We start from the raw sequence: 27,877 nt of genomic DNA, 5'->3' as shown, positions 1-27,877 counted from the left end.
CTTTTTGTGGACTTCAGTTCGACTTTCAACACCATCATCCCAGCTATTCTCCAGACTAAATTGCAGCAACTCTCCATTCCCACATCTATTTGTCATTGGATCACCAGCTTTCTGACGGACAGGCAGCAGATAGTGAGACAGAGGAAATTCACTTCCAGCATCTGTACGATCAGCACTGGTGCCCCCCAGGGATGTGTGCTTTCCCGCTACTCTTCTCCCTGTATACCAGTGACTGCACCGCCAAGCACCCCCTGTCAAGCTCCTGAAGTTTGCAGAACACCCCAACATTGACCCCGCTCACCACTCTAAACAGCACTGTGGCAGCAGTGCAGTCATTCCGGTTCCTGAGCTCTACCATCTCACAGGACCTGAAGTGGGAGACCCACATTGACTCCATTGTGAAAAAGGCCCAGCAGAGGTTGTACTTCCTTCACCAGCTGAGGAAGTTCAACCTGCCACAGCCACTGCTACTACAGTTCTACTCAGCAGTCATTTAATCTGTCCTCTGCACTTCAATAACTGTCTGGTTTGGTTCAGCTATGAAATCGGACATCGGAAGACTACAAAGGACAGTTCGGACTGCTGAGAGGATTATTGGTTGCCCCCTGCCCTCCCTTCAAGAACTGTACACTTCCAGAGTGAGGAAAAGGGCTGGTAAAATCACTCTGGACCCCACTCATCCAGCCCACTACCTTTTAGAACTGTTGCCTTCTCGATGGCGCTACAGAGCACTGAGCACCAGAACTGTCAGGCACAGGAACAGTTTTTTCCCTCAGGCTATCCATCTCATGAACAGTTAAAACTGCCCCATTGAGCAATAATTATGTGCAATACCCAGCTTAGTCTATTTATATTTATCCAACATACCCTGACCCTTCTTACATACATTCCCTTGCATCTGTATATAACAGATTTGTATTTGTACACACACACACACACACACACACACACACACACACAAATATATATATATATATATATATATATATATATATATATATATATTTTTTTTTTTTTTTTTTATTGTGTATTTCTATATATATTTATATTTTCTATTCACTTTATATTTTAATTATATATTTTTTTATTAATATCTCTGTCTTGTTGTTGCATTGTTTGTGCACTGGAAGCTTCTGTCACCAAGACAAATTCCTTGTATGTGTAAGCATGCTTGGCAATAAAGCTCATTCTGATTCTGAAAATACAAATTTTGAAAAAAGCTACTTAAAAGAATAGTTCACCCAAAAATGAAAATTAAGTCATTGTTTACTCACCCCTGAGTTATTATAACCCCATTCTAATAAATTATTCCATGAGACACATAATTATTATGAATGCAAATGATAAGGTTTGGTGAGAAACAAACCAAAATCTGATGTATTATTTAGTGAAAATGTTGACTGACTGTGTATCTCCTATGTGCGTTCACGAGACTGCACGAGAGCAACAGTTCATGCAGCCCCCTCACGACAGGGGGCATTCAAGCAAAAACTTGTTTTGTTCAAATAGAAACAGGTTCACCACAGCGATAGTGACAACAGAACACAACACAGCTGTACACAATCCAGAAAACTACTTTATTTTGGCCAAGAATGTTACACCTACCAAATGTTTTGCTGAGGTCTAACTCTCTTCAGGCGGAGGTCTGTCACACTCACAAACCGGTTCAGAATGGAAAATACGTGACAGAAATCCCCACCTCCTCTATCTCTCTTTTTGATTGAGTACTTTGTTCAAACAAAAAAGGCTGGGCATAGAAATGCATCAATTCTTCGACTAAACTCTTCAGACATGTTTAGTAAGTTCTGTTCTCTGGTTTGTGTTCAGCTGTGTTGTGTTCTGTTGTCACTATTGCTGTGGTGGACCTGTTTTTAGATAAACAGAATGCATTTTCGCTTGAACGCTCCATGTCACGAGGGGACTGCATGAACTGTTGGTCTCGTGAAGTCTCATGAACACCCACAGGAGATCAACAGTCGGTCAACAGTTTCACTAAATAAAACGGTTTCTCACCAAACCTTATCGTTTGCATTTATAATAAGCCTCATGGAATAATTTATTTACTTCTGAATTATACTTGTGTGTCCTTTTGAAGCTTGAAGAGGTGGTCACCATAAACTGCCATTGTATGACATCACTGAGCACAAAATTTTTTCACAATTTTTCCCTTTGTGTTAAGAAAAAGAAAGAAAGTCGTATTGGGTTATAACAACACAGGGGTGAGTAAACAATGACTCAATTTACATTTTTGGGTGAACTATCCCTTTAAGGACAGTATCAAATTATTTGTACACCACTGCTAATGTGTGCTCTGACCTGACATTACCTTGTGCTGTTAACCCTAAATCATCCTAACTGATGACTCAGCCGGGTAGTTCTCCCTCAACAACCTGCAGATGTGACAGTTTCAGGAACATTCAACCGTTAAACATATATGCTTTCTCATATTTGACTGTTGAATGAGTCATATCCGTTTTAAATGCATTGTTTATTTGTGCACTCATGTAGTATTTGTATTCTGGACGCTGGCCTAATTCATCATGCTTTGGAAAATACGTTAGATATCTGCGGTTTGGTCCAATGTTTCTCTGAATCAAACAGGCCTGTTGACATGATGCATGAATGGTTACACATATCTGAAGATCTGATGAGGTTCTTGAGATGACTGTGGCTTCCTTCATTCATGTTTGCGTGCTGACAGCAGTGACCTGATAGTTGATGAGAGTGCAAGATGTTGCATGTGTTATGCAGACCTTCAACGCATTACAAAGAATCAGTTTAGAGTGATTGCCCACTACAATAATCACATTCAAAGAATGAAAAATCTAGATCATGACAATTCTGTGTAACTAACTATCGCATGTATTAAAAATGTGCATGACATACAGAGATATAGTGGTCTCTTTCATAACAATTTGCTGACATCATCCATGTTCGTGTAAACTAACACCCTATCTACACCGGACGTGAGCATTGCTTCAAAAGCAAATAGTTCCCATTATAATCATTAGCCATTTTCAAAGATGAAACCTGGTAAATTGCAGTAAAATTGTTGGATTGTCTTTACTGTTAAATGTACCACATCTGCTATTCACACATGCAACGGCTTTCCGTCCTTTTCCGTTTTGCTACAATTCACACATCAGCACCAAAATGCCATTTAACTCAGCGATGTGGTTAGTTATTTCATCAGTCGACATATTTATTTTTCCCCTCGGATGAAGACAAGCCCTTTAAGACTTAAAAAATACAAGGTACAGTATCACAAATTTGCCCACTATGTAAATGGCGACATACAAAAACTGGGCATTACACACCAAATGACTGAGGATCTCTCCGGCTGTCAGGTCGATCCAATCACAAACGCTTGTGCACCATCTCCATTTTTTCATGGAAGCTTTCCACTGGCTTCTCACCATATTTTAATCACTTCGAGATTTCCTCTATAGTCGGCTCTAAAATATCCAATAGTTTAAATCCTCAGACTAAATGGAATAATTTCACTATCTGTCCCATTTGAATACATTTTTATACTCCAAAGTAACTGAATATTCTCTGTCAGAACTTTTTAATTGTTCCAAAGCAAACTTCTCATGTCAGCGCGTCCTGACCTCATATGTGCTCAAACCATTAATCTTATGACTCTGTTCACACATAGCACCAAAACTGAACTTTTCAGGTAATGTTAGAACTTCTCATTCAGTAACCTCTTAACTGAAAATTTCAGTAAATTTTCTGGAAAAGTCTGTATGTGTATTAATGCTGTCTACACTGGAATGTTTGAATGAATACATCACATTCAGTCAGGCGGTTGCATATGGTCTAGTCGCACAGGTTGAAATATTGCAGCCAAAGCTTAAATCGTATCTGCAAATTCCACATCTGCAGACTCCACGCAGCCCCAGTCTGACTCTCTAACTTCCGGTCTATCGTCTGGCATTTGTCGGATGCACTGAAAAGGCGGCTGAAGTGTCCGTTGCGATGTGACAGATGCCCCATCCTATACCCAGATAGCACACGTATGTCTGTTTTAGATCTTTTGATCTGGAAAGCAATCTAATGAACATCTGCTAAACATCTTAAAATGATCAGATTCATGAACATAAAATGATTTTACTTACCAAATATCATACGTGTGAATCTTTTTTGCCATGAATTTTATTTGTTGCATATATAAAGGTGCACTCAGTAATTTTCTCCCCATTAAAAACATCCTGGTTACTTTCGTAACCTCCGTTCCCTGATGGAGGGAACGAGATGTTGTGTCGATGTAGTGACACTAGGGGTCACTCTTGGGAGCCCCAAGCACCTCTGCTTTTTTTTAAAAAGGCCAATGAGAATTGGCGAGTGGAATTTGCATGCCACTCCCCCGGACATACGGGTATAAAAGGAGCTGGTATGCAACCACTCATTCAGGTTTTGTGCTGAGGAGCCGAGACCAGGTCCTGGCCATTTCAGCGGGTAGTTCAGCATTGTGGCAAGAGGGACACAACGTCTTGTTCCCTCCATCAAGGAATGGAGGTTACGAAAGTAACCAGGATGTTCCCTATCTGTCGCTCACTCGATGTTGTGTCGATGTAGTGACACTAGGGGTCCCTATACAAAACGCCACAACAACTCTGTTGTGTGAACTGGCGGTGTGTGACGGGCAGACTGCTGTGTGCCTCGTAGCCAGTGCACCAGGCCGTCACGTAACCTCCCCCAACGCTCTTATGAGTGTCAAAGAGTCCATCAGGAACATGTCGACTGCCCAACTATAGGGAAAGGCTAGCCCAGCTGAGGCCTCTTTTCCCTCTCTTTTCTCCCCAAAAAGAGTGGAATTTGTTAACTGACTGGGAGCCATAAGTGTCTGCGTTGGGGGCTGTCCCTCCCAAGGGGAAGATACCGCGGAGACCACACCCCGGCCAAAAAGGGGGGGGGGGTATTTTGAGTGGAATACCAAGTCTTGTCAGAGGTATGTCATGTGGAGAGGTCCCATGGTAGGTCCTACCCGAATGGGGAGGAGTTTCTACAGAGCGTGGCGACCGGGGACAGATGGGCCTCTGACCAAGGAAGTCACATGGGGTCGCCTTCGGGGAACCAGCACATGTGGAGCACCTACCTCAGTACAGGGGCTCATTAGTGCACGTACTGGGCCGGTCAGCGAGTTTCTCCACAAACTCAGCTGCCAGAGGGCTAAGGCAGAAAGTCATCCAGGGATTACAGTCTGTGAACACGACTGGGAGTCAAGAGCACATGTCTTCACCTCAAGGGAGGGGAAAGGCACTATACGCAAGCGGTACACCCGGCCAGTTGTCCCGGAACTTACCTGCTCGTGCCTGCCAATACACGGGATGAGACTGGCTCAATCCGGAGATTGTAGAACCTCGCAAAGGTGTTGGGTGTTGCCCAGCCCACTGCTCTGCAGATGTTTGCCAAAGAGGCACCATTGGCCAGGGCCCAGGAGGCCGCCACACTCCTGGTGGAGTTGGCTCATAACCCCGCAGGGGGTGGCACGTCCTGAGCCTGATATGCCATCGTGATGGCGTCGATGATCCAGTGGGCGATCCTCTGTTTGGAGTCAGCGCTTCCTTTCCGCTGTCCACCAAAGCAAACAAAGAGCTGCTCGGAGCTTCTAAGGCTCTGCGTGCGATCCAAATAGATGCTTAAAGCTTGCACCGGACACAGCCACACCAAGGGTGGGTCTGCCTCCTCCTGGGGCAGTGCTTGCAGGTTCACCACCTGATCCCTAAAAGGAGTCGTGGGAACCTTGGGCACATAGCCCGGTCGGGGTCTCAGGATCATGTGAGAGTAACCTGGACCGAACTCCAGGCACGATTCGCTGACAGAGAATGCCTGCAGATCCCCTACCCTTTTGATGGAAGTGAGCGAAGTCAGGAGGGCATTCTTCAAAGAGAGTGCCTTAAGCTCAGCTGACTCCAAGGGCTCAAAGGGAGCTCCCTGTAGACCCCAAAGGACTACGGAGTGGTCCCATGAGGGGACGAGGCATGGTCTGGAGTGATTCAACCTCCTAGCACCTCTTAGGAACCTGATGATCAAGCCGTGATTCCCCAAATACTTACTATCTACTGCATCGTGAAGCACCAAAATAGCGGCTACATACACCTTCAGGGTGGAGAGGGACAGCCGCCCCTCCAGCCTTTCCTGCAGGAAGGAATGCATCTCTGGGGGTCTTCGCGTTGGGAAGAACACCACTTAGCGAACAAACGCCACTTCAAGGCATACAGGCGCCTTGTAGAGGGAGCCCTAGCCTGAGTGATCATGTCTACCACCGCGGGTGGTAGGCCAATTAGGTATTCCGCGTCCCATCCAGGGGCCAGAGGTGGAGATTCCAGAGGTCTGGTCGCAGGTGCCAGATGGTGCTTTCTTACGAATGCAAGCCGTGACCGCAACGTTGCCATGGTTATGTTCTCGCAGTGAGGACCAGACCCATCCACGAACGATGTCTCTGCGTGGGCAGCGCCCAGACACGTAAGACAGCGATTGTGGCCATCAGAAGCGGAGAGATATTGACCACAACCAGGAATAACACACAGACGGAAAGGCATCTTTAAAAAGACGTTCCATATGTGCTGCTCTTTTAGAAAGAAAATATACTCTTTTTTTTATTTTTAGAATATACTCTTTAATTGTTTCTGCTGAAGCACCCAGGGGTGTTCTCTGCACTCCACGTGTGCAGGGGAGAGAAACCGCTGAAATGCGCCGTAAAATCCAGCAAATGAGGTGAATGATCTTTGCGGATGAATTCAGATTCAATGAATAGAACCGCTCGGCTCCGAAGAGAAAATCTGAATGAGTGGTTGCATACCAGCTCCTTTTATACCCATATGTCCGGGGGAGTGGCATGCAAATTCCACTCGCCAATTCTCATTGGCCTTTTTACAAAAAAGCAGAGGTGTTTGGGGCTCCCAAGAGTGACACCTAGTGTCACTACATCGACACAACGTCGAGTGAGTGACAGATAGGGAACATTTTACTCCTAAAGAAATAAATTGTAATTTTGAAACATATGTATAAAATCATGATCACTCACATGAGATGAGAACTCTACTCATATCAGTAATATTATAAAAGCTGTTTTATTCTACATGGGGCAGGGGCGCCCTCATGGGAGCTGCTATTTTAGTATCACATGACCAGCTGATTACTACTTGCTTAATCTCTGTAACCGTCTTGTCATTGGACACTTTCACTCTTGGATTAAATGAATCATGGCTGATTGTGAATAGTGAATTTCTACAATGGCATCTATAACTGAAAACTGTTGATTTTGAATGATGCTGCATTCACACCAGTAGGTGTCACTTTAAATCCAAGATGACACAAAAAATAAAGTTACTGAGTGCACCTTTAAATAACTTTTGTCTGTCACATTACAGCCAGCGTGTGATGTTTCAGGTCTGTGGTCTACTAATTAAAATGTAATCATTTGTTTCTAACCTCATGTATAGGCAGTTTTGCAACAATAACTTTATAATAATAATTATACCATGGTCTGAATACTCAATTCTGATTGGTTGGTATGCATGTGTTAAAACCATTTAATGCCCAGGTAGTTCCAATCAGTTTTAATCATCGTCCTGTATTAATGTACCTACTCTGCTGTTCTCCATAATGAGACGATTGTGAGTTTTATGCCTCTGTTCAAACGACCTACGAATGTGAATATAGTCTCAGAGCTGGGATTAACTGTCACATCACAAACCAACATCATCAAGTCATGCATTGCCGTCTTTAAATCAACTGTGAAGCGCTACAAGAAACACGAAAAAAGACAAGAGTGTTCATCAGCCCTGTATTACTCACCCACGGAGGGGGAGAGAACATAACCGGGACCCATAATATGATAAACATCATTTAAAATACTGTAGCTGAACTGTCTGCTCAACATGTGCCACTAGAGCTAACAGCTAGAGGGCGCCCCATGATCACACATCACTGCCTGAAGCTCTGAATGGATCTTCATAATACGCAGCCTTTTGCTGTTTTGTAATCCACATTGCGATTTCATTCTTAATTCAATCAGTCGTGCAGCCTTAATGGATATCCATATGGATGTCTCAGAGGTCCAAGTCGACAGGTTTGGGGCGTTTTGGCATCATCATGTACAGTAAGTGCTACTTTTTCAACTGTCACATCAGCTTTTCGTCTTTAATGTGAAAATGACAAAGAATAGGAATTAAATACTACATGTTCTGAGGAGTGCCAACCCTTCTTCATTATGTAGCTATTATTATTTCTGAATTGAGTATTTAAATTCACAGTTTTTAAAGCATGTTTGGTCTCCAAAAATATAGAATGGGCAGATCTAAATCTAGACCTAACAACCCATAGATAAAGTTAACAGTTATTGTTAATCTTCCAGTCAAAATCTGCACTGTAAAAATCAATGACAGCTGTAACTAATCAATGCTGGCAAGTGACCATAGTATAAATGGGATAATCCACGGCTAGGTGTGCGTTAAATAATTTGAATACACTTTGTGGAGGCAACCATTCTTCACCTCCACGTCATGCGGTAAGTAAGGGATAATGTACAGTCAGCCAGTTATTATCGCACATTATTACACGGCTCTCCCACATCCGGGGATTTAGACATATCAGACCACTCATCCTGCTTCTAGGCTCACTGTACGATCGCTACAAGTAAACTAATAAAATAATTTCCACTCAAATCAATGTTTCATGTTCATTTATTTGTTTATTTGGCAAGTAGTCTTGTAATAGGCTGGATAATGAGGAGTCAGACGATCATTTTTACAAAATAATCACCCACAGAACTCTGATGCACACCGGAGGTTGATTTCACCTGTTCAGCGATTTCTTTCTTCTCAAATTACAGAATTTCAATGCAAATCAATATTTTATGTCCATGTATTTATTTATTTGGTTAGTAGCAATGTAAGCAGGATAATGTACAGTCAGCCGGTTGTTATCGCACATTAAACCCCTTCACATCGGGTTCTGATCACCCTGTCGGGGTTTATTGTGCGATAACAACTAGCTGACTGTACATATAGTTTAACGCACACCTAGCAGTGGATTATGCCTTATTTATGGTGCTAATAATGTTATTTGTGATCAGAATCACATGACATGTTTCATAATAATAAGAGTTTTAAAGTTATCCTCAAATTTGACATACTGTAGAACATTATCAGTCACTTGTAAATAAGACTTACATATGTGCATTTTAACACTGACTACATTGTTCTAAAAAAAAAAAAAGAAAAGAAAGAAAGCAATTGACCAGCAATAATGACTGTTTTGATAAAGGTGTGGTAATAAGTTGACCAAATACAGTAAGAGAAGTATACAAGGTTTACCAGGTCATTTTATTCACTGACCCCTGGTTTCCCAAAAATGTCTAAAAGTATCCCACAAGCTACAGTATGTACTTTGAGTCTCCCTTGTCTGATGGTTATAATGGGAATTGTATTGGGCTCCATTGGTGTTGACTTCTATTGGTAGCATGTTAAGTCTAGTGGACACCATTAGAGACCAGTACATGTCTTTAATGGAAACCAACACAAACCATTATATCCTTTTTAAATATGTCCCAAAACACACTACACTCGTAGTCGTATCTGTGTGGAAACCATTAGAATTTCTTTGTATGTATGTATATATATATATATACAGGTGCAGCTCAATAAATTAGAATGTCGAGGAAAAGTTCATTTATTTCAGTAATTCAACTAAAATTGTGAAACTCGTGTATTAAATAAATTCAATGCACACAGACTGAAGTAGTTTAAGTCTTTGGTTCTTTTAATTGTGATGATTTTGGCTCACATTTAACAAAACCCACCAATTCACTATCTCAAAAAATTAGAATACATCATAAGACCAATAAAAAAAAACATTTTTATTGAATTGTTGGCCTTCTGGAAAGTATGTTCATTTACTGTATATGTACTCAATACTTGGTAGGGGCTCCTGTTGCTTTAATTACTGCCTCAATTCGGCATGGCATGGAGGTGATCAGTTTGTGGCACTGCTGAGGTGGTATGGAAGCCCAGGTTTCTTTGACAGTGGCCTTCAGCTCATCTGCATTTTTTGGTCTCTTGTTTCTCATTTTCCTCTTGACAATACCCCATAGATTCTCTATGGGGTTCAGGTCTGGTGAGTTTGCTGGCCAGTCAAGCACACCAACACCATGGTCATTTAACCAACTTTTGGTGCTTTTGGCAGTGTGGGCAGGTGCCAAATCCTGCTGGAAAATGAAATCAGCATCTTTAAAAAGCTGGTCAGCAGAAGGAAGCATGAAGTGCTCTAAAATTTCTTGGTAAACGGGTGCAGTGACTTTGGTTTTCAAAAAACACAATGGACCAACACCAGCAGATGACATTGCACCCCAAATCATCACAGACTGTGGAAACTTAACACTGGACTTCAAGCAACTTGGGCTATGAGCTTCTCCACCCTTCCTCCAGACTCTAGGACCTTGGTTTCCAAATGAAATACAAAACTTGCTCTCATCTGAAAAGAGGACTTTGGACCACTGGGCAACAGTCCAGTTCTTCTTCTCCTTAGCCCAGGTAAGACGCCTCTGACGTTGTCTGTGGTTCAGGAGTGGCTTAACAAGAGGAATACGACAACTGTAGCCAAATTCCTTGACATGTCTGTGTGTGGTGGCTCTTGATGCCTTGACCCCAGCCTCAGTCCATTCCTTGTGAAGTTCACCCAAATTCTTGAATCGATTTTGCTTGACAATCCTCATTAGGCTGCAGTTCTCTCAGTTGGTTGTGCATCTTTTTCTTCCACACTTTTTCCTTTCACTCAACTTTCTGTTAACATGCTTGGATACAGCACTCTGTGAACAGCCAGCTTCTTTGGCAATGAATGTTTGTGGCTTACCCTCCTTGTGAAGGGTGTCAATGATTGTCTTCTGGACAACTGTCGATCAGCAGTCTTCCCCATGATTGTGTAGCCTAGTGAACCAAACTGAGAGACCATTTTGAAGGCTCAGGAAACCTTTGCAGGTGTTTTGAGTTGATTAGCTGATTGGCATGTCACCATATTCTAATTTTTTGAGATAGTGAATTGGTGGGTTTTTGTTAAATGTGAGCCAAAATCATCACAATTAAAAGAACCAAAGACTTAAACTACTTCAGTCTGTGTGCACTGAATTTATTTAATACACGAGTTTCACAATTTGAGTTGAATTACTGAAATAAATGAACTTTTCCATGACATTCTAATTTATTGAGATGCACCTGTATATACAGTATATAGATATATATGTGTGTATAGTCAGCCTTAGTCAGTGCTTTTATAGGCAGAAATTAGAAAAAAATAAACCATGTCTTTGAGGCTGATAAAGTAGCTGTTCAGTTTGTGCTTGTAAGTTTTTACTCTAGAACACAACACACATCTGTCTGTAGACTCCTCATCTGTCCTGAAGAGCAAAAGGGCCCTAATGAATCAGTCTGTTTGCACTAGTGCTGAGGGCCTCTGCTCATCTTCCTTGCACTATGGCAGCATTCAGACAGCTTCTCTGTGTAAACCACAAAACAGAAGTGATAGTCCACACAGGGAGAGAACTGAAAGCCATGCAACACTGTGGAAACAGGTGAGAGAGATGTTCGTCTTTATGCAGACTACTGAAAAATGCTCAAAAGAGACAAATGACAAAAAGAGGAAACAGACAGATTGCTGTCCACACCACACCAGATGAAAGTGAAGAAAATGAAAGATTAGATGAGAACAGGAACAACGGAAGACACAGGTCAACACATACCCACACACTGACAGTCACTATGTCTGTTCCTGGCGTTCACGTGGTGTGTGTATATCCGCTGTGTATACTCTAGATGGGTTACACTGAAGTCTGCAGTAGGATGCTGGGGTTCTTTGAATAAGGAGCCATCATGACCTCCAATAATTACTTTAAAGTACCTTTGAGGCAGCAGAGCAGCCTGGACATACTAGATGGATCTCAGAAGAAGAAAAGCACGCTGTGGCGAAGACGCTCTTTCAACAATGCCAAAAATTCGAACAGTGAAGAGACCAAAGCCGGGACATTATCATGGGCACGCAGTCAGGTGGGACAACCATCATACAGTGATGAAAATCTTAATATCTGTTTCTATGATAACATGGATGCTGAGAGTTGATAATCTTATAGCTAAATCATGAAACATATAAATAAACAATTTTGACAAAATATCCTAAAGGAATGCTAATGGAATTTCTATCATACTTTGGAGTCAATCCTAAAAGGGATCAAACAAGAATCCTCAAATATGATCATACTGGATAAAGTGAAATTCCTGTTTGTTTATTATTCATTCATTCATTCATTCATTCATATTCATTATCCAGTAGGATTTTATATGATTCTTACAGCAATCTTGTTTGAAGCAAAAAATAAAAAGGTAATTCTGTCTTTATATCTCACAATTGCAACTATTATTTCTTGTAATTGCTCAATTTTGTCCTATATGAGAAATAATGTTGCAATTGTGAGATATAACATTGCAATTATGAGAAATAAATTTGTTATTGCATGATATAAACTTGCAATTATGAGAAATAAAGTCACAATTGCAAGAAATAAAGTTACAATTGTGAGATAGAGGGTGCATTTGCAATTAATAGAAATAAAGTCACAACTGTGAAAAATAAAACTGCAGTTGAAAGATGTGAAGTTGTAACTGCAAGATATAAAGTCGCCATTGCAAAATATAAACTTGCGTTTACGATAAATAGTTGCGATTGCGATTTGCTAGCGCTCTTGCGATTTCAAGAAATAAAGCCACGACTGCGAGATATAGGCTAAAGTCGCAATTACTAGAACATACCGGGTTCTCTTTTCATATGTGCGCCCAATGCGCAACCACCATGTGCTGTCTTATCCAATTTTCGTGATAGCGCAATTTCTAAGCCCAATTTTCATTTGTGGGTAAAAGTGTGCAAACTGTGGGTGTATTGTATGTTAATGAAGTGGAGCAAAGAGCAATTTGCCATTTTCCTTTTGATAAGTCATTGCGCTAAGATGTTTAAAAAGCACTTCTAATCTCAGCGCAAAGTCTAAAACCAGTTCCTACATTTTCAGTTTGGGGATTCCACCAACAGATGATGTTAAAGAGCTATCAATCACTTTTATCAATCACTATTTGCACACGCAATTTCGCCAACCCACTTGTGATAGGCGTAGCGCATGCTTGCATGAAAATATCAAAACTTAATGGTCACGCTCACTGACTTTGGGAATATGATGGATCGCATAATGCTGCGCTTAAGGCATAGCACTCTTTAAATAGGGCCAATACAGTATTAATAATAAAAGATTAAAAACTTGCAATTACAAGAAAAAAGGTGCAACTTCAAGAGATAGTCGCAATTACGACAAATATAGTCATTCACAATTATGAAAAAAAATAAACTCGCAATAGCAAGATATAAACTCGTAATTGCGAGATACAGGCTAAAGGCACAATTACGAGAAATTAAGTCACTACTACCAGATATAAAGTTGCAATTATGAAAAGAGTCGTAATGTTTTTAAATAAACTTGTAATTTCGATATATAAAGACGCAATTGCAAGATATATGCTAAATTCGCTACTAAAAATAGGCATGGATTCCTGTCATGTGATTTTAATTTAAAGATAAAGTCTGCTCTTTTCAATATGTTATAATTAAACACTATTCCAGACCAAATTTGACTGTTTACCTGCATTCCTGCAACAGGTGAACTGTGTATGCACTTTCAATGAATTTTATTTGGTTTCTCAAGACCATAAAATAAATCTGAGAATGTTTGCTTTGCAGGTGAGCAGAACACACTCTACATCTCTAGTGGATTATACTGATCCTCAGAGGTAAAGACACATTCACTGTGACATAACCGCAACATTTATGAAGTCAATTTCTGATGTCTCATACAAATGTTTAATGGATGTCTCTTGTTTTTTGTTAATGCACAGAACAATGATTATATTGGAGAAACAGGACAATGAAGCCTTTGGATTTGAAGTTCAGGTATGTTTTAAACTGCATCAAATGCATTTATTTAATGTCACACAGGTGCGATTTCACATTAAAAAAAAAAAAATAATAATAATAATATATTTGGTCACTGAGGCCAGACGTAAAAATGCGCTTGCACTAGATAACCACACTATAATATAAAGCTGTAATCATGCTGTCCATGCACATCCACTTGCAACTGATCAGATTATAGGTTTATTTCTAAAGTTTCTGCTGATGTTTTGAGTATTGATGTTATGGGATGTGTGTCTGCAGACGTATGGTCTAAAGGTCAAGAACAGCAGTATGGTGGAGATGTGCACGTTTGTTTGCAGTGTGCAGGATGTCAGCGCAGCAGAAGCTGCAGGTTTGACCGCCGGTGAGCAGGCTTTCCACTTCCTTTAATGAGAGTGTTAACTCACTCCACCCATCTAACCTGACCCTGTTTACACTGCACCTTCCTACCCGCCTACACCACAACTACATTAAACAGCAGCTGGTGCATCACTGTCTCTGTCTGGCTGGCATGCTCTTCATGGTCAGCTATTGCAAGCTTTCTCATGACCAAAGTCACATAACACCATCTTTCCATATTTTTTATTTTTGTTTCTTTTACTTCACATAATTCAAATTGTGCAAACTAAGTAAATTAACAATACTGTTTTCTTAGTAAAATAAGAATAGTGAAAATGCAGTTCAAGTTATCAGTGTTGGGTGTAAAATGTTAGTCATCTAACCACTTTTGCAGTTAAAAAAAAGTTGTGTAACACATTACATTTTAAATCCTTGTAATCAGATTACAGATACAGACTTTCAATTAAGTTAATTACTTTTAAATTCAATGATCTATAGCGCAATAGTGCTGAAATAAAGAAGTAAATAAATAAAAGTGCAGAGTAAACTAAGAAAGTAGCAGTCATTTAACACAAAGGAATACATTAAAGTAACAATGGTTTAACTACTAAGAAGGATAAACTAAATAAAACTGTGTATATGCACGTGTAATGAATATTATTGAGCATGATCCAATGAAAATTACATGACTGTGGCGAAATATTTACGAAATATTACATGGTTCTTTACATGTATCGCGGCAGTTCCAAGGTGAAATGTTCACTGTGTTGCACTAAAAGCGAGTTTAATTTTCTCCCAAACAGACAGTGCTAGACGGATTACTTGCGAATTGTAATCAGGTACTGATTAGAAGTTACACGACTCTATCTCACAATCAGTAACATAATCTTGTAGATTACATTTGTGGGGTAATCTAATCTGATTACTTTTGGATTACTTTTGGACTACTTTCAACTTAATTCTGCATGGTTTAATCGTTTGAGTGGTGCTCAACAAATTGCGGTGTACACAAATTCAGAAAAATGATCACAAATGTAAAAATATTAAGGAAGTTTTCATATTTTCATGTTTTCCCCCTTGATGCTGATAGAGGTCTAGGTCCTCCATCAGTGACAGACTCAAATATTTTTGAGTTTAACCAGCATTTCTTATTGCACGTTAACACAAATACTGTCATGCAATTTCGCCACTTTACAAACGCATCACAAAAACATCTCAAAGTTATCACTACACCAAAAGTGCATTCATATACATTTTTGAATCCGACTATAAAAGCAGTTTAGGAAACCTAAAGTAACTTTATGGCGCAAATCCAATTGAATATGAAATGACGTGTATATGTGCATTTTGATGTGTTTGATGGACAAAATCCTTCCAAAGACATTGCAACATATGATTATATTATACATAGAGTGATTATTCAAATAATAATTGAAAAAAAAAATGTGTTTGAGTTGGTTAGATTTGTGATGTAAAGTTAAAAAACATGCAAACATTCCTCCAAATGTTTCTTTAGATTTGACAGAATCCTTTGCATGAGACAGGATATTAACTTTTGGAAGGCAGAGTTTTTATTGCATGTTTGTACCCGGTGTCTCCTTAAAAATGAAATTCTCTCTATTGATTCTTGGTTAAATGCTGAGGTAGACTGCTCCATTTTCACCTGGCTGGTTAGTAGAGAGTATCAGTTCTGAGTGCAATACACACAACCCTCCCCCTCCCCTTCTCTTCCAAAAACTCTCTAAGAGTTACTGAATGTATATCAGTGGTGTGCTGATTTAGAATGAAAAATGTAAAAGATTGAAAAAATACAATGATTAGGATGATTAATAAATTATTAACAATTACTGCCATTGCATTTTTAATATGTATTCATGTAATTTATAAAAAAGTAACTGTAGTCTGATTATGAGTATTTTAAAATGTAATTTAATCCAATTACAAGTACTTGTTTTTTGTAATCCGATTACATAATACAGATTACATGTAATCCATTACTACCCAGTACTGCAAACAGATGAGGTTTTTAAGGTTAATGATCTATTGAGTTTAAATCAACAAAACAGACCTCCTTACTCTAAACCTAAATGAAAGTGTCATAAAAGCAAATGTGAAATGAAAAATGCAATGTGTGGTGTTATGCTTCTATGGCACTTTCAGCTCACATGTTGACTCATGTGCTCTTCAGGACTCATACCCCAGTCCTTTACAATGCAATGCAACACTCTATCAGTTGAGTTATACCATGCAATTTGATCACACTCAAACAAGCTTTCAAGTGTATCTGGATACGTATAAGGAGCCATGTAAAAAACATTTTGCAAAAAGGTTGGTTGGTATAGTAACGTGATTCTATGAGAACAGGTCTAATTTATTTCTCTCTCACACAGGTGACATCATTTTGTCAGTAAATGGAGTCAGTATTGAGGGATCTACACACCAGCACATTATTAAGTTGATTCAAGAATCAACTAACATACTAAAGTAAGTATGAGAATCAGACACAGGATAAGTAGATGTTGAACAAATGAAAAGACAAAACGAGAAGGATATAACTGAAGTACAATGAAATGACCACAGAATTTCCGTACACAAAAAAATTAATAAAAATACAAATCTCTCAACTACTCGTCTCATCGACTTATAATTTTTTCTTGAAGACGATAAAATAGGCAATAACAGACTTGCATAGACTTCTATTGAACCTTCATTGGCCAGAACCACTCACATTTTAATTAGATAATGTAAAAATCTATATGAAAATGCTTCTAGATACAAATAGAAGTGTAGTAGCCTCCTCTTGCGCCGTTTACCACGTTCAACAATATTTAAATCCAATCCACAGAATTTGGACCTTCATGTACTGTATGATATTCAACCACTAACTAACTCTCTCTCTCTCTCTCTCTGTATGTGTAGGTTGGAGACCGTCAGTGGGAGTGTAGTGAAAAGAATTGAATTAGAGAAAAAGATGCGCTACCTTAAGGTGTGTATTTGTCTGTATTAATCTGTGGCCGTTTGTGTCTATGCAGTTGCTATGTGTTACTCTGCATATTTTTGCCGAGAACGGTGTGTGTAATCGTACCATGCCGAATTGTGCTCAAGTGGAAATTCTGCTGGAACCGTTCCTAACTGTGCTCAGAAACGTTTGGCCTGATGGTGGAAAAACACTTTAAACACAGTTAACTCACTCTTACTCAGAAAGTTAGATAGGGCTGTGCTGTACTGTGCTGTACTGAACATTATGTGTTAGCATCAGTGCTGAGGCAACTAAATGAATTAATGCTGATGAACAAACAGAGAAATGTATCAGAATGACTCATGTTGATTATGCATTTCTCTCATACAGCAAACTCTTCGTGAGAAATGGGTGGAACTGCAATCTCTCACACTGCAGGAAAAGCGGCTTACACGAGGTGAGGTTAAAAAAAACAACAACTGAAAAACCATAAACGTCCCACCCTTAATGAACGCTATACAGTTAGAGCTGAGAGCTGTCTCAAAGCAGCAAATATATTTCGCTCTCTGAAAGAGTTCTAGTAACAAAAACTGGAAATCAGCTTTATTCATTTACTGTGGTGGATCTCATAAATGTGTCCACTGAATAAAGGAGATCACACTGACAGAAAATTAGTAAAATACTCCATGGTCCTAGTACCTACTATGTTTTTGGATGTGAACCATGCAAGTACCCAGGAGCGAACGTCTAAACAAACCGTTTTACGTCAATGATTCAGACTCCCTAACATTCCCATGATAGCTTTTCCCAAGCTTGTTAATGGAAAAGCTACACTATTACAAAAATAACTACTGTCATGCTGCTGAAAAATATAGTGAATTTAGTAGCGTCACTACTCCCCAACACTGTTTAATACTTATTTATCATTGAAGGGAACAGGAAAGGCGTGTCCTTTCCTTGCATCTCTTAGCTCTGTTGCTTTATTGGTTCAAAAGCAAATGTACAGAACCTGAAAAGACTTGAAATGTGCACAGATGACTACATACACATTCTCAAAGCCACTACTCTCCATTTAATGTGGATCTGATGGTCTCATATTTCCTTGTCTGAGCTCCTTTATCTCAATTGGCTGAGTATGATGCTAGCAACACCAAGATCGTGGGTTTGATTCCCAGGGAACACGCAAATGAACATAAATATATACCTCCTAGATAAAAATTTTATTGCTCAGAAGTTGCTCTTTCATAGCTGAGGAGACTTGATGGAGTTCTCAATTTTGTTTCATTAGAAATGTTGGTCTTGATTAAGGGATTTTGAAAAAAAAAAAAAAAAAATGGGCTCTATTTTCGTGAGATACACACAACAGCGCTACGTCATCTAATTTTCGTGAGAGCGCCAATTCTAAGTGCAATTTTTCGTGCCAGCGCTAAGCGTTAGTGGGCATGGATGGGAGTGTTTGCACAAACATTTATGAGATTTGTGTTAAACTACCTAGAGGTCATGGCTTATTTTTTCAGTTATTATTATTATTATGTTTTTACAGTATTTACAATTGTATTTATGATCTCATTTGTATTAGTATTTTTCCACCTGTTGTCTCAGAGTGATTTTTAAGTCACTGCAAAAGGTGCTGGTGAGAGAAGTTTTTGAATTGGTATGATTGTTTGACCATTTAGTTATTCTGATTATATTTTAGTTTTGTTTGAAGTGTAATTTGAATTTGGAAATAATATTTCAATAAATGAATTTAGTTGTTTAAAATCAAAATCGACCAGTAGAAATGAAGTGTGTGCTGATACAGTCACTATTAACACTAGCCATGATTTGTGGGCCAGTGGATGAAAATTATTAATAAAACTTACATTCCCTATAATTTAACAGAGCGTACATCTAAACCCTGACAAGAATACAATTTTCTAAGTATTTAAAAGGAGCATGTCCTTATTTCTATTATACTAATTCATTGCATACAGTCCATTTACACTGCCGGCTTCTAATGAATGTGATGTCTTTGTTTATTTTATTGGTGCTTGACAGGGAATGAACTATACAGTATAATAGGACGCAGATGCTTCAATAACCAGAGAAAAACTTCCAAATTAAATTGCTCTTGATCCAGCCCATCAGCACATTGCGTGCGTGATTTCAACAAAGCCTCTTGCACCTAGACTTTGCACATGCTTGCACAAAAATACCAAAACTTCATGGTCATGCCCACTGATTTTGCACTTATGACTTATGGCATAGCACTGCGCCTTAAAAATAGGGCCTTATGTTGGATTTGTCTCCTCCTACAGCTTTGCTACATCCACCAAACTCTGTTAGCCAGCTAGCTGGCAGTCTGTCTTACTGAAATGTCTGTATAATCATCAAACTTTAAACATTCAAAACTAGTTTTAACTTTCAGACAAGACTTAGTCAAGCCAACAAAGTTTGACTTGACAAACTAGTTTAACTTTCAACATTGTCTCAAATGTTTCTACTAAAATTCCTAGGAGAAACAAAAAAAGTGAGACAATTGTTGATATACCATTGATTTCAGGCTTTGGTGTCTTTTGGTAAATCTGAGCTGTAACCTGTCTGAGACACTGTTGAGATCTCTTCGGAAACTCTCACATGTGAGATTACTTTGGGTGGTTTTCTCATTTGAGAAGCAGGAGACTTCAGAAAAAGTCCCCATTTGCTCTGCATTTCATCTCATTGCTGTCTAAGAGAAGTAATTGAGACATTAAAGCGATGTCTTTTTATTTTTGATGAATGTAAATATCTGATATTGCACGAGCTGATGTTGACTCAGAGGCTTTAGGTTTACAGGTATCTCTGTCTTGCAGGTAATTTGAATGAGAGTGCCCTGCACCCATCTGTGGACTCTCTGATATCTCTCTCATCTCCCACGGGTCGCTTTGGCCAGCGCTTCTCCAGCGACAGCAGTTGCCGCAGCATTATGACAGACGACAGTGAGGACGGAGCATTCACGTCATCTGTGTTCGACGACTCGAGTCCGTTCAGCCCCATGGAAAACGCAGACTTCTTCCAGCTGGAGGGAGGGCCATCAAGAGCCCTGACCCGAACACGTAGCATCAGCCTTACGAGCAGTAATAGTTCATTTTCCCCGAGCTGGGACAATTCATCATCATCATCCATGTTTGGGACGCTGCCGAGGCGAGGCAGAAAAGGAAGCGTACGCAAGCACCTTCTGAAGTTCTTACCTGGACTGAAGCACTCCGTAGAGGAAGAGGAGGCCAGTTGAAAAATCATTTACACCACCAATAACTGTTGTTCGACTGATTCCTTAGTAAGGACATTGGGCAGTACAAGGTTCATGCTAACTAGCACGGTGCACAATCTTGGGGACATTCATGACTTTCCTGCTGTAGATTGTAGAGACTCACATGAGCATTACAGACAGTCATTTGTGTCAGTATTTCTGGACCAAAAGCATTATCGTTTCTCAAAGATTCAGCACTGTAATCAACAACTTGCATTAACAACCTTAGGAACGTGTATGCCAAAAAGAAACCGCGCAAAATGCTTCCGCTGCCCTAATTCAGTGGTTTACACTTCAGTCCTGCACACTGTTAAATCTTCTAGTTCCCACTTGAGTTCTGATGTAACTGATCATGGTCTGGTGTAGCATGTGAATGAGGTGAGCTGCTTAAATGGCTGTAGCATAATTGTAAGGGTACAAAAGTGTCAGGTTTAATTCCTTGTAGGGGCAATCCTAGAATGGCAGTGTCCAATCAGCATTGTGCTTTTGAGCAAGACAGCAAACCTCAGAGGCAATTAATAGGTTGATAAGGATGTTGTTAAAGTCCCAACCCCTAGGGCTGTCCACTGTCCCGTATTAGCTGGGACATCCCGTATTTTGGCCGAAATGACGACATTTATTGCCTCCATATTTCAGCGGCTAAATTATTTAGGGGGTCTAACTTTGAAATGTCATATTGAAGCGCCCAAAATCCTCAAGCTCCCTCAGCCCCTTCTTAGACTTAGCCATCAAGCAAAACATAATTTGCTGTGCAATAAAACATCATGTATGGAACAGAGGCACTTTACACAATTTACCTTCTTATTTCAACTTTTTAACCCTGTTAATTTCACATTACCTTAGATCAAACCTGTTAAACCGTTGACTATAAAACAGGACTGATCAAATAACTATAGTGAGTGATTTGAAAGTTGAGGTGATGTTGTCGTGAGAGGACCGAGATCAGTCAGAGCTGAGAGTGTGTCAGAGCTCCAAACCGCAGAAGTAGAGCAGAAAACTTCATAACAGGATGTGGTGAGATGAGGTGCTACTTTACCAACTATTTTTTGCTTTCTTGAATGATCCCTTTAACGGATAGTTTCACTTAAACCTGAATGTAAATAATACATGCAACAGCACCTCTTAAATTTGAAAAATGTGTGTTCAGGGATGTCATACATGGTTTTTGCTTGTGTTGATGCAGATGAATATAAAAATGAGAATGCAAAGGGAGAGATTTTCTCAGAAAAGCCACTGAGATGTGATTTGTCTTCCTGCTGTCGCTGCAAATCACCTGCACATAATACAGTGCATGTGTTTACAAAGAAAGACTCTGCCCCTGGTTCCCTCCTCTTTATGTTTCATTTGAACCCTTTTGTTGGGATTTCATAAACAGTAAAATATAGATTGGGCTCCAGGCATCATCATATTTTGCACAAAAAAAAATCCACACTGCATAACGGGCAACTCAGTAAATCCCACTCTACAGCACACATATCCATGACCCAATTAATATATATATATATATATATATATATATATATATATATATATATATATATATTAATAAATGCACCCAATAATAATGATATATTTTCATTAATATATCACAATAAATATAATTAATAATAATCATCAATTATTAAATTAAAATCCATTCTTTATCTATAGTGTAGTCCCTGTTCTCAGAGTACACAGTATATGCACTATAATTTCCAATAAAAACTGTGGTAATCTTATATTTCACCATTACATAGTTACTATGTTGTCATCTGTTGCTTAGTAAAAAAATAAAATAAAACAGATGTCACATTTATTGCAGTTTTTGCGATGTTCTGCTGGCTAATTCTCAGGAAATGGTGCCATTTGTGTCCCAATGACTCGCCATGACTTATGACTGATTTACAGTAACTAACAAGACAAAATACTGTTTAATGTATAATACAAAAAAATAAAAAATACAATTAAACAATTTAATTGTAAAATGTTTGATTTTCATCTGAATCCCAGCTGAAATGAACATTTTAGATAACCATGTTGTTCACCAGTAAACATTTTTTTTTTTTTTTTTTTTTTAAATAAAAAATGAAAAAAATTAAGAAAGAAAGAAAAAGAAACAGAAAATACTGGACAACCAGCAAACCAGTATCCTATCCAAAACACAACAAATTTTCTTTTTAACAGGGATATTGATCATGCTTTTGCTGTTTTGTTTTTTCTTCTAAAACGCAGTGAAAATTCAGAATTTACCTTGTTGCTCATTTCTGTTTCAGTCCAATGTGACATTTCCCCCTTTAAAAATGATTTCATACTTGAAAAATTGATATCATCAAAGTTGTTTCAAAGAGAAGAAAGTTTCACTCATAGTCTTTACCAGTATTTCATTATGTTTACACTTATAGATTGGCCTCATCAAGCTTTAGTACAAGGCACAGAAAAACTGATTTTCTTTTAAACCAAAAGTTCCATGTTTATTTCATGTTTACTGTGATGGGGTTGAAATAATATAACACTTTGGGATTAGGTTTAGGGATAAATAACTATTGGTACTTTGCAAGGCTGTAACATAATATTTATGATAGTGGATTGGGGGGTGGGCATGCAATCTGAACATTGGAGGGCCATCATCACCTGCAGACAACAGGATATGGATCATTTCAGTGGGATTGAGAATCAGTGGAAGAAACCCCTTACAAGGTGAGGATTTCTTCAATGTCCAACAAAAACCCACCCAAGATCTCCTTACAGACACCCTTCAACCTCAACATGAATTGCAAATAGAGTCCTTTCATATTTGCAGAAATCATAGAGGAAACACCCACCAGAGGATTAAACCCTCCACCCCATATCTCACACAACCTGCCATTTACTGGTATCTTCAGGTGTATTCAACTTATGTTTCAAATAATGCTGAATGATGGAGTAAATGTTCCAACCCACTGTACCTTATTAGGTGGAACATCTGGTATTATGGCTGAAAATTATGACATCCCATAAGGGACGCCTCATGTCCAAAGTGTCCTCCTCTTGTCTACACATTTTCTGGCTAGTCCAAGCACATTCTCAGGTAAACAAACAGGCAATGCTTTACTTAGGACTACAGCTGCTATATTTAGCATTAAGGTTTCTTCCATTCCGGTACGGTATGTATAGACCTTATTCACGCTAGTGACATCTTTGATTTTTAATGGGAATGACGATGAGGCTGTGAGGGATTGACTTCCTGTCTCTTCAATTGCAACAGTAGAAAGCTGTATAAAGCTCTTAGATAACATCTGACTTTCCACAACTCATGTTGTCTGGAGTTCTTTGTACACAGAATGTTCTTGGACAGATATTTTATCAATGTTTTGTCTGCGGAACAATTCAAAAACACTTTAAACTCCAGTACAGCCAACTGAAGAGACTGTAAGTCTATCCATCACAGTCTCATTGTCATTCCAATTAAAAAACAAAGATGGCGCTAGCGTGAATAAGGTCTATATGGGTAGGCAGTGGAAGTGGAAGTATGGGGACTGTGTAGTGACCAAAACAACAACAACAACAAAAACATCTCATATTTTAGCTTCTTCAGAGTAGCCACTCTGTCTATATTGCAGCTCTGCACATTCTAGGTATTCTCTTAAGCAACTTGTGATGCCTTTTAAACAGTATTGATGGAGTTCCCATGTATGCTGGAAATTAATGTGTATAACATGTACTAAATAAATAAATTTTAGTTTAAAGATTGGTAAAGAAAGTCATACACAGGCACACACTTTATATTTCCCTTCAAAACTAATGTCATGTGAAATAGACATGCACTTGTCTTAAAGCGTTTAACATTTACTGCATTTTGAAAGAATGTTTTACTAAGGACATAGCAGCAGCAAGATAAAGGCAGTGCTTATAACAGCATACTAAGATGTTTATTTTGAAAACTTAGTGAACAGTACCCTCTAGTGCACAGACAGAGGATGAAAGAACTGCAAGGTCAGGCTACCCCTCCTTCCCAACCATCTTAGAGGCTATAATAACAATATTTAAATAAACAATTATAATAAAACATTTCATAGTACTTTTATTGTGAAGATATACTGTAATATGTGTATTTTTGCGATTTTTCCTACTAACATCCAAACCATTTAAGAAAAGTAGATGTTCAGCTTTACAGACATTAAGAAATTGCATGACTTTTCATCAGCGTTAACAGACCTGAAGGTGTGGCCTTTATTACAGACTGAAACTCTTTAGACTTGATAGCAAATGACCACTTGATTTACTTTAATTTCCATATTAAAGTAACTGACTTGATTAATCAAAAAAAAAAAAAAAAAAAAACAAAAAAAAAAAAAAAACAGCTAAAAATAAATCTTTCTAGTTCTGTAAATAAAGTGATTTCTTATTGACTGTAATGTAAGCATTATTCCATACACACACACACACACACACACACACACATATATATATATATATATATATATATATATATATATATATATATATATATATATATATATATATATATAGTACATTCCATAAAGCAGCTTCTTCGTATTCATAAAGACACATTATTTAACATTTAGACAAATTAAGCTTGAATCCAGATGCCTCAGAGCATGTAGGTACTAACTGAATCGCTGCAGGTAATTGACTCTTCTTATCTTTAAAAAAAAAAAAGAACAGTATCATCAGCTAGCTGGGTATTCACAGTAATACTTCAATTTGTCAAATGAAGACACTTAGAAGTGTGGAAAGTAATTCCACCCCCATAAGAAGAAGAAGAAAAAGAAAAAAAAAGGAGATATGGAACAGCATTGACGTACCCCTCTATGAACAAGGAATCTCTTTTTAGTATTTGGGTTTACATTTATATAACTGTTGATACCTCTGTGAAACATTTCAATTATAGAGATACATTTATCACCAAAGCCAAAGTTTTTCAATGCATTAATTACAAACTGGTGTTCAGTTGTAACAAAAGACCTCAAGAAAAAAGCTCATGAAAGTCTAAAAAATAAATACAAAAATCAACAACAATCAATGCCTCTATCAGATTAAAATCGTCCAAAAGGTCCAGAACCAATCTTACATTGTAAGCATGTGTTGGCCAGTCATGAATCTAGTCTGGCATTCACTAATAATTTCACATAAGCCTTTCTTTAAAGGGTTAGTTCACCCAAAAATGAAAATTCAGTCATTGTTTACTCACCCCTGTGTTGTCATCCCCAATGTGACTTTCTTTCTTTTTCTTAACCCAAAGGGATAAATTGTGAAAAAACTTTGTGCTCAGTGATGTCATACAATGGCAATTTATGCTGACCACCTCTTCAAGCTTCAAAAGGATGCACAAGTATAATTCAGAAGTCTGATAAATTATTCCATGAGGCTCATGATTGTTCTGAAAACATTTGTTAAGGTTTAGTAAGAAACAAACGAAAATTTAATGTATTATTTAGTGAAACTGTTGACCGACTGTTGATCTCCTGTGCGTTCATGAGACAGCAGAAGGCCAGTATCTGTTGCGAGACGGGGCGTTCATGCAAACACTCATTTTGTTTATCAAAAAACAGGTCAACCACAGCGACAGAAACAACAGAACACAACACAGCTGCACACAAACCAGAGAACAGAACTTACTAAACATGTCTGATGAGTTTGTAGTCAGAGAATAGATGCATTTCTATGCCCAGCCTCATTTGTTTGAAACAGGGTAATCAATCAAACTGAGAGAGATAGACAGAGAAGGCTAAAGGCAGCCACAGTCACACCGTGTATGTGTGTGTGTGTGTTTTTTTGTAAGTGTGTCTCCACGTTCATACGTATATATGTGTATCAGTGTGTGTGTGCTTTTATGTGTGTTTGCGTGCGTTCGTATTTATGTATGCGTGTCAGTGTGTGTTTGCATATGTACCGTATGTGTGTCAGTGTGAGCAGTGTTGTATAAAGTATCCATTCGTCATACTTACAGATACCTTAATGACTCAAGTAAAAATTAAAGTAGCCCATGAGAAAAATGCTTCAGTAAAAGTATTAAAGTAACTGATTTTAAATTTACTTAAAATTTGCAATTTACACCGCTTACATCCGGAAAGTATTCACAGCGCTTCACTTTTTCCACATTTAGTTATGTTACAGCCTTATTCCAAAATGGATTAAATTCATTATTTTCCTCAAAATTCTACAAACAATACCTCATAATGACAATGTGAAAGAAGTTTGATTGAAATCTTTGCAAATTTATTAAAAATAAAAAACGAAAAATAAAAAAAAAAATCACATGTACATAAATATTCACAGCCTTTGCTCAATACTTTGTTGAAGCACCTTTGGCACCAATTACAGCCTCAAGTCTTTTTGAGTATGATGCTACAAGCTTGGCACACCTATTTTTGGGCAGTTTCTCCCATTCTTCTTTGCAGGACCTCTCAAGCTCCATCAGGTTGGATGAGGAGCGTCGGTGCACAGCCATTTTCAGATCTCTCCAGAGATGTTCAATCGGGTTCAAGTCTGGGCTCTGGCTGGGCCACTCAAGGACATTCACAGAGTTGTCCCGGAGCCACTCCTTTGTTATCTTGGCTGTGTGCTTAGGGTCGTTGTCCTGTTGGAAGATGAACCTTCGCCCCAGTCTGAGGTCCAGAGCGCTCTGGAGCAGGTTTTCATCAAGGATGTCTCTGTACATTGCTGCATTCATCTTTCCCTCGATCCTGACTAGTCTCCCAGTTCCTGCCGCTGAAAAACATCCCCACAGCATGATGCTGCCACCACCATACTTCACTGTAGGGATGGTATTGGCCAGGTGATGAGCGTTGCCTGGTTTCCTCCAGACATGACGCTTGCCATTCAGGCCAAAGAGTTCAATATTTGTTTCTCATGGTCTCCGAGTCCTTCAGGTGCCTTTTGGCAAACTCCAGGCGGGCTGTCATGTGCCTTTTACTGAGGAGTGGCTTCCGTCTGGCCACTCTACCATACAGGCCTGATTGGTGGAGTGCTGCATAGATGGTTGTTCTTCTGGAAGGTACTCCTCTCTCCACAGAGAAATGCTTGAGCTCTGTCAGAGTGACCATCGGGTTCTTAGTCACCTCCCTGACTAAGGCCCTTCTCCCCCGATCGCTCAGTTTGGCCAGGCGGCCAGCTCTAGGAAGAGTCCTGGTGGTTCCTAACTTCTTCCATTTATGGATGATGGAGGCCACTGTGCTCATTGGGACCTTCAATGCTGCAGAAATTTTTCTGTACCCTTCCCCAGATCTGTGCCTCGATACAATCCTGTCTCGGAGGTCTACAGTCAATTCCTTGGACTTCATGGCTTGGTTTGTGCTCTGACATGCACTGTTAACTGTGGGACCTTATATAGACAGGTG

General features: G+C 39.0%; 1 protein-coding gene across 1 annotated transcript; it reads left to right on the top strand.

The window, feature by feature from the left end:
- The first annotated feature begins 11,640 nt into the window (after positions 1–11,640).
- Positions 11,641–22,479, top strand: LOC127448076 (cytohesin-interacting protein-like). Its single transcript, XM_051710357.1, has 8 exons — positions 11,641–12,047; positions 13,780–13,829; positions 13,935–13,989; positions 14,254–14,356; positions 16,722–16,815; positions 17,251–17,317; positions 17,681–17,747; positions 20,122–22,479. Exons 1-8 carry the CDS (start codon positions 11,874–11,876, stop codon positions 20,538–20,540), a joined length of 1,029 nt encoding a protein of 342 aa, XP_051566317.1. The 5' UTR covers positions 11,641–11,873; the 3' UTR covers positions 20,541–22,479.
- Positions 22,480–27,877: the final 5,398 nt, after the last annotated feature.

Source organism: Myxocyprinus asiaticus, chromosome 11, assembly GCF_019703515.2.
Source record: "Myxocyprinus asiaticus isolate MX2 ecotype Aquarium Trade chromosome 11, UBuf_Myxa_2, whole genome shotgun sequence".
Classification (NCBI taxonomy): domain Eukaryota; kingdom Metazoa; phylum Chordata; class Actinopteri; order Cypriniformes; family Catostomidae; genus Myxocyprinus; species Myxocyprinus asiaticus.
Note: the sequence above shows the minus strand (reverse complement) of the source record. Positions and strands in the feature narration are given on the sequence as shown.

Excerpts from the sequence above, each read along its gene's own strand:
- LOC127448076 (XM_051710357.1), top strand. The coding sequence starts at position 11,874 with ATGACCTCCAATAATTACTTTAAAGTACCTTTGAGGCAGCAGAGCAGC. Across the intron at positions 13,830-13,934 it reads GATTATACTGATCCTCAGAG|AACAATGATTATATTGGAGA; the intron begins GTAAAGACACAT and ends GTTAATGCACAG. Across the intron at positions 13,990-14,253 it reads CCTTTGGATTTGAAGTTCAG|ACGTATGGTCTAAAGGTCAA; the intron begins GTATGTTTTAAA and ends GTGTGTCTGCAG.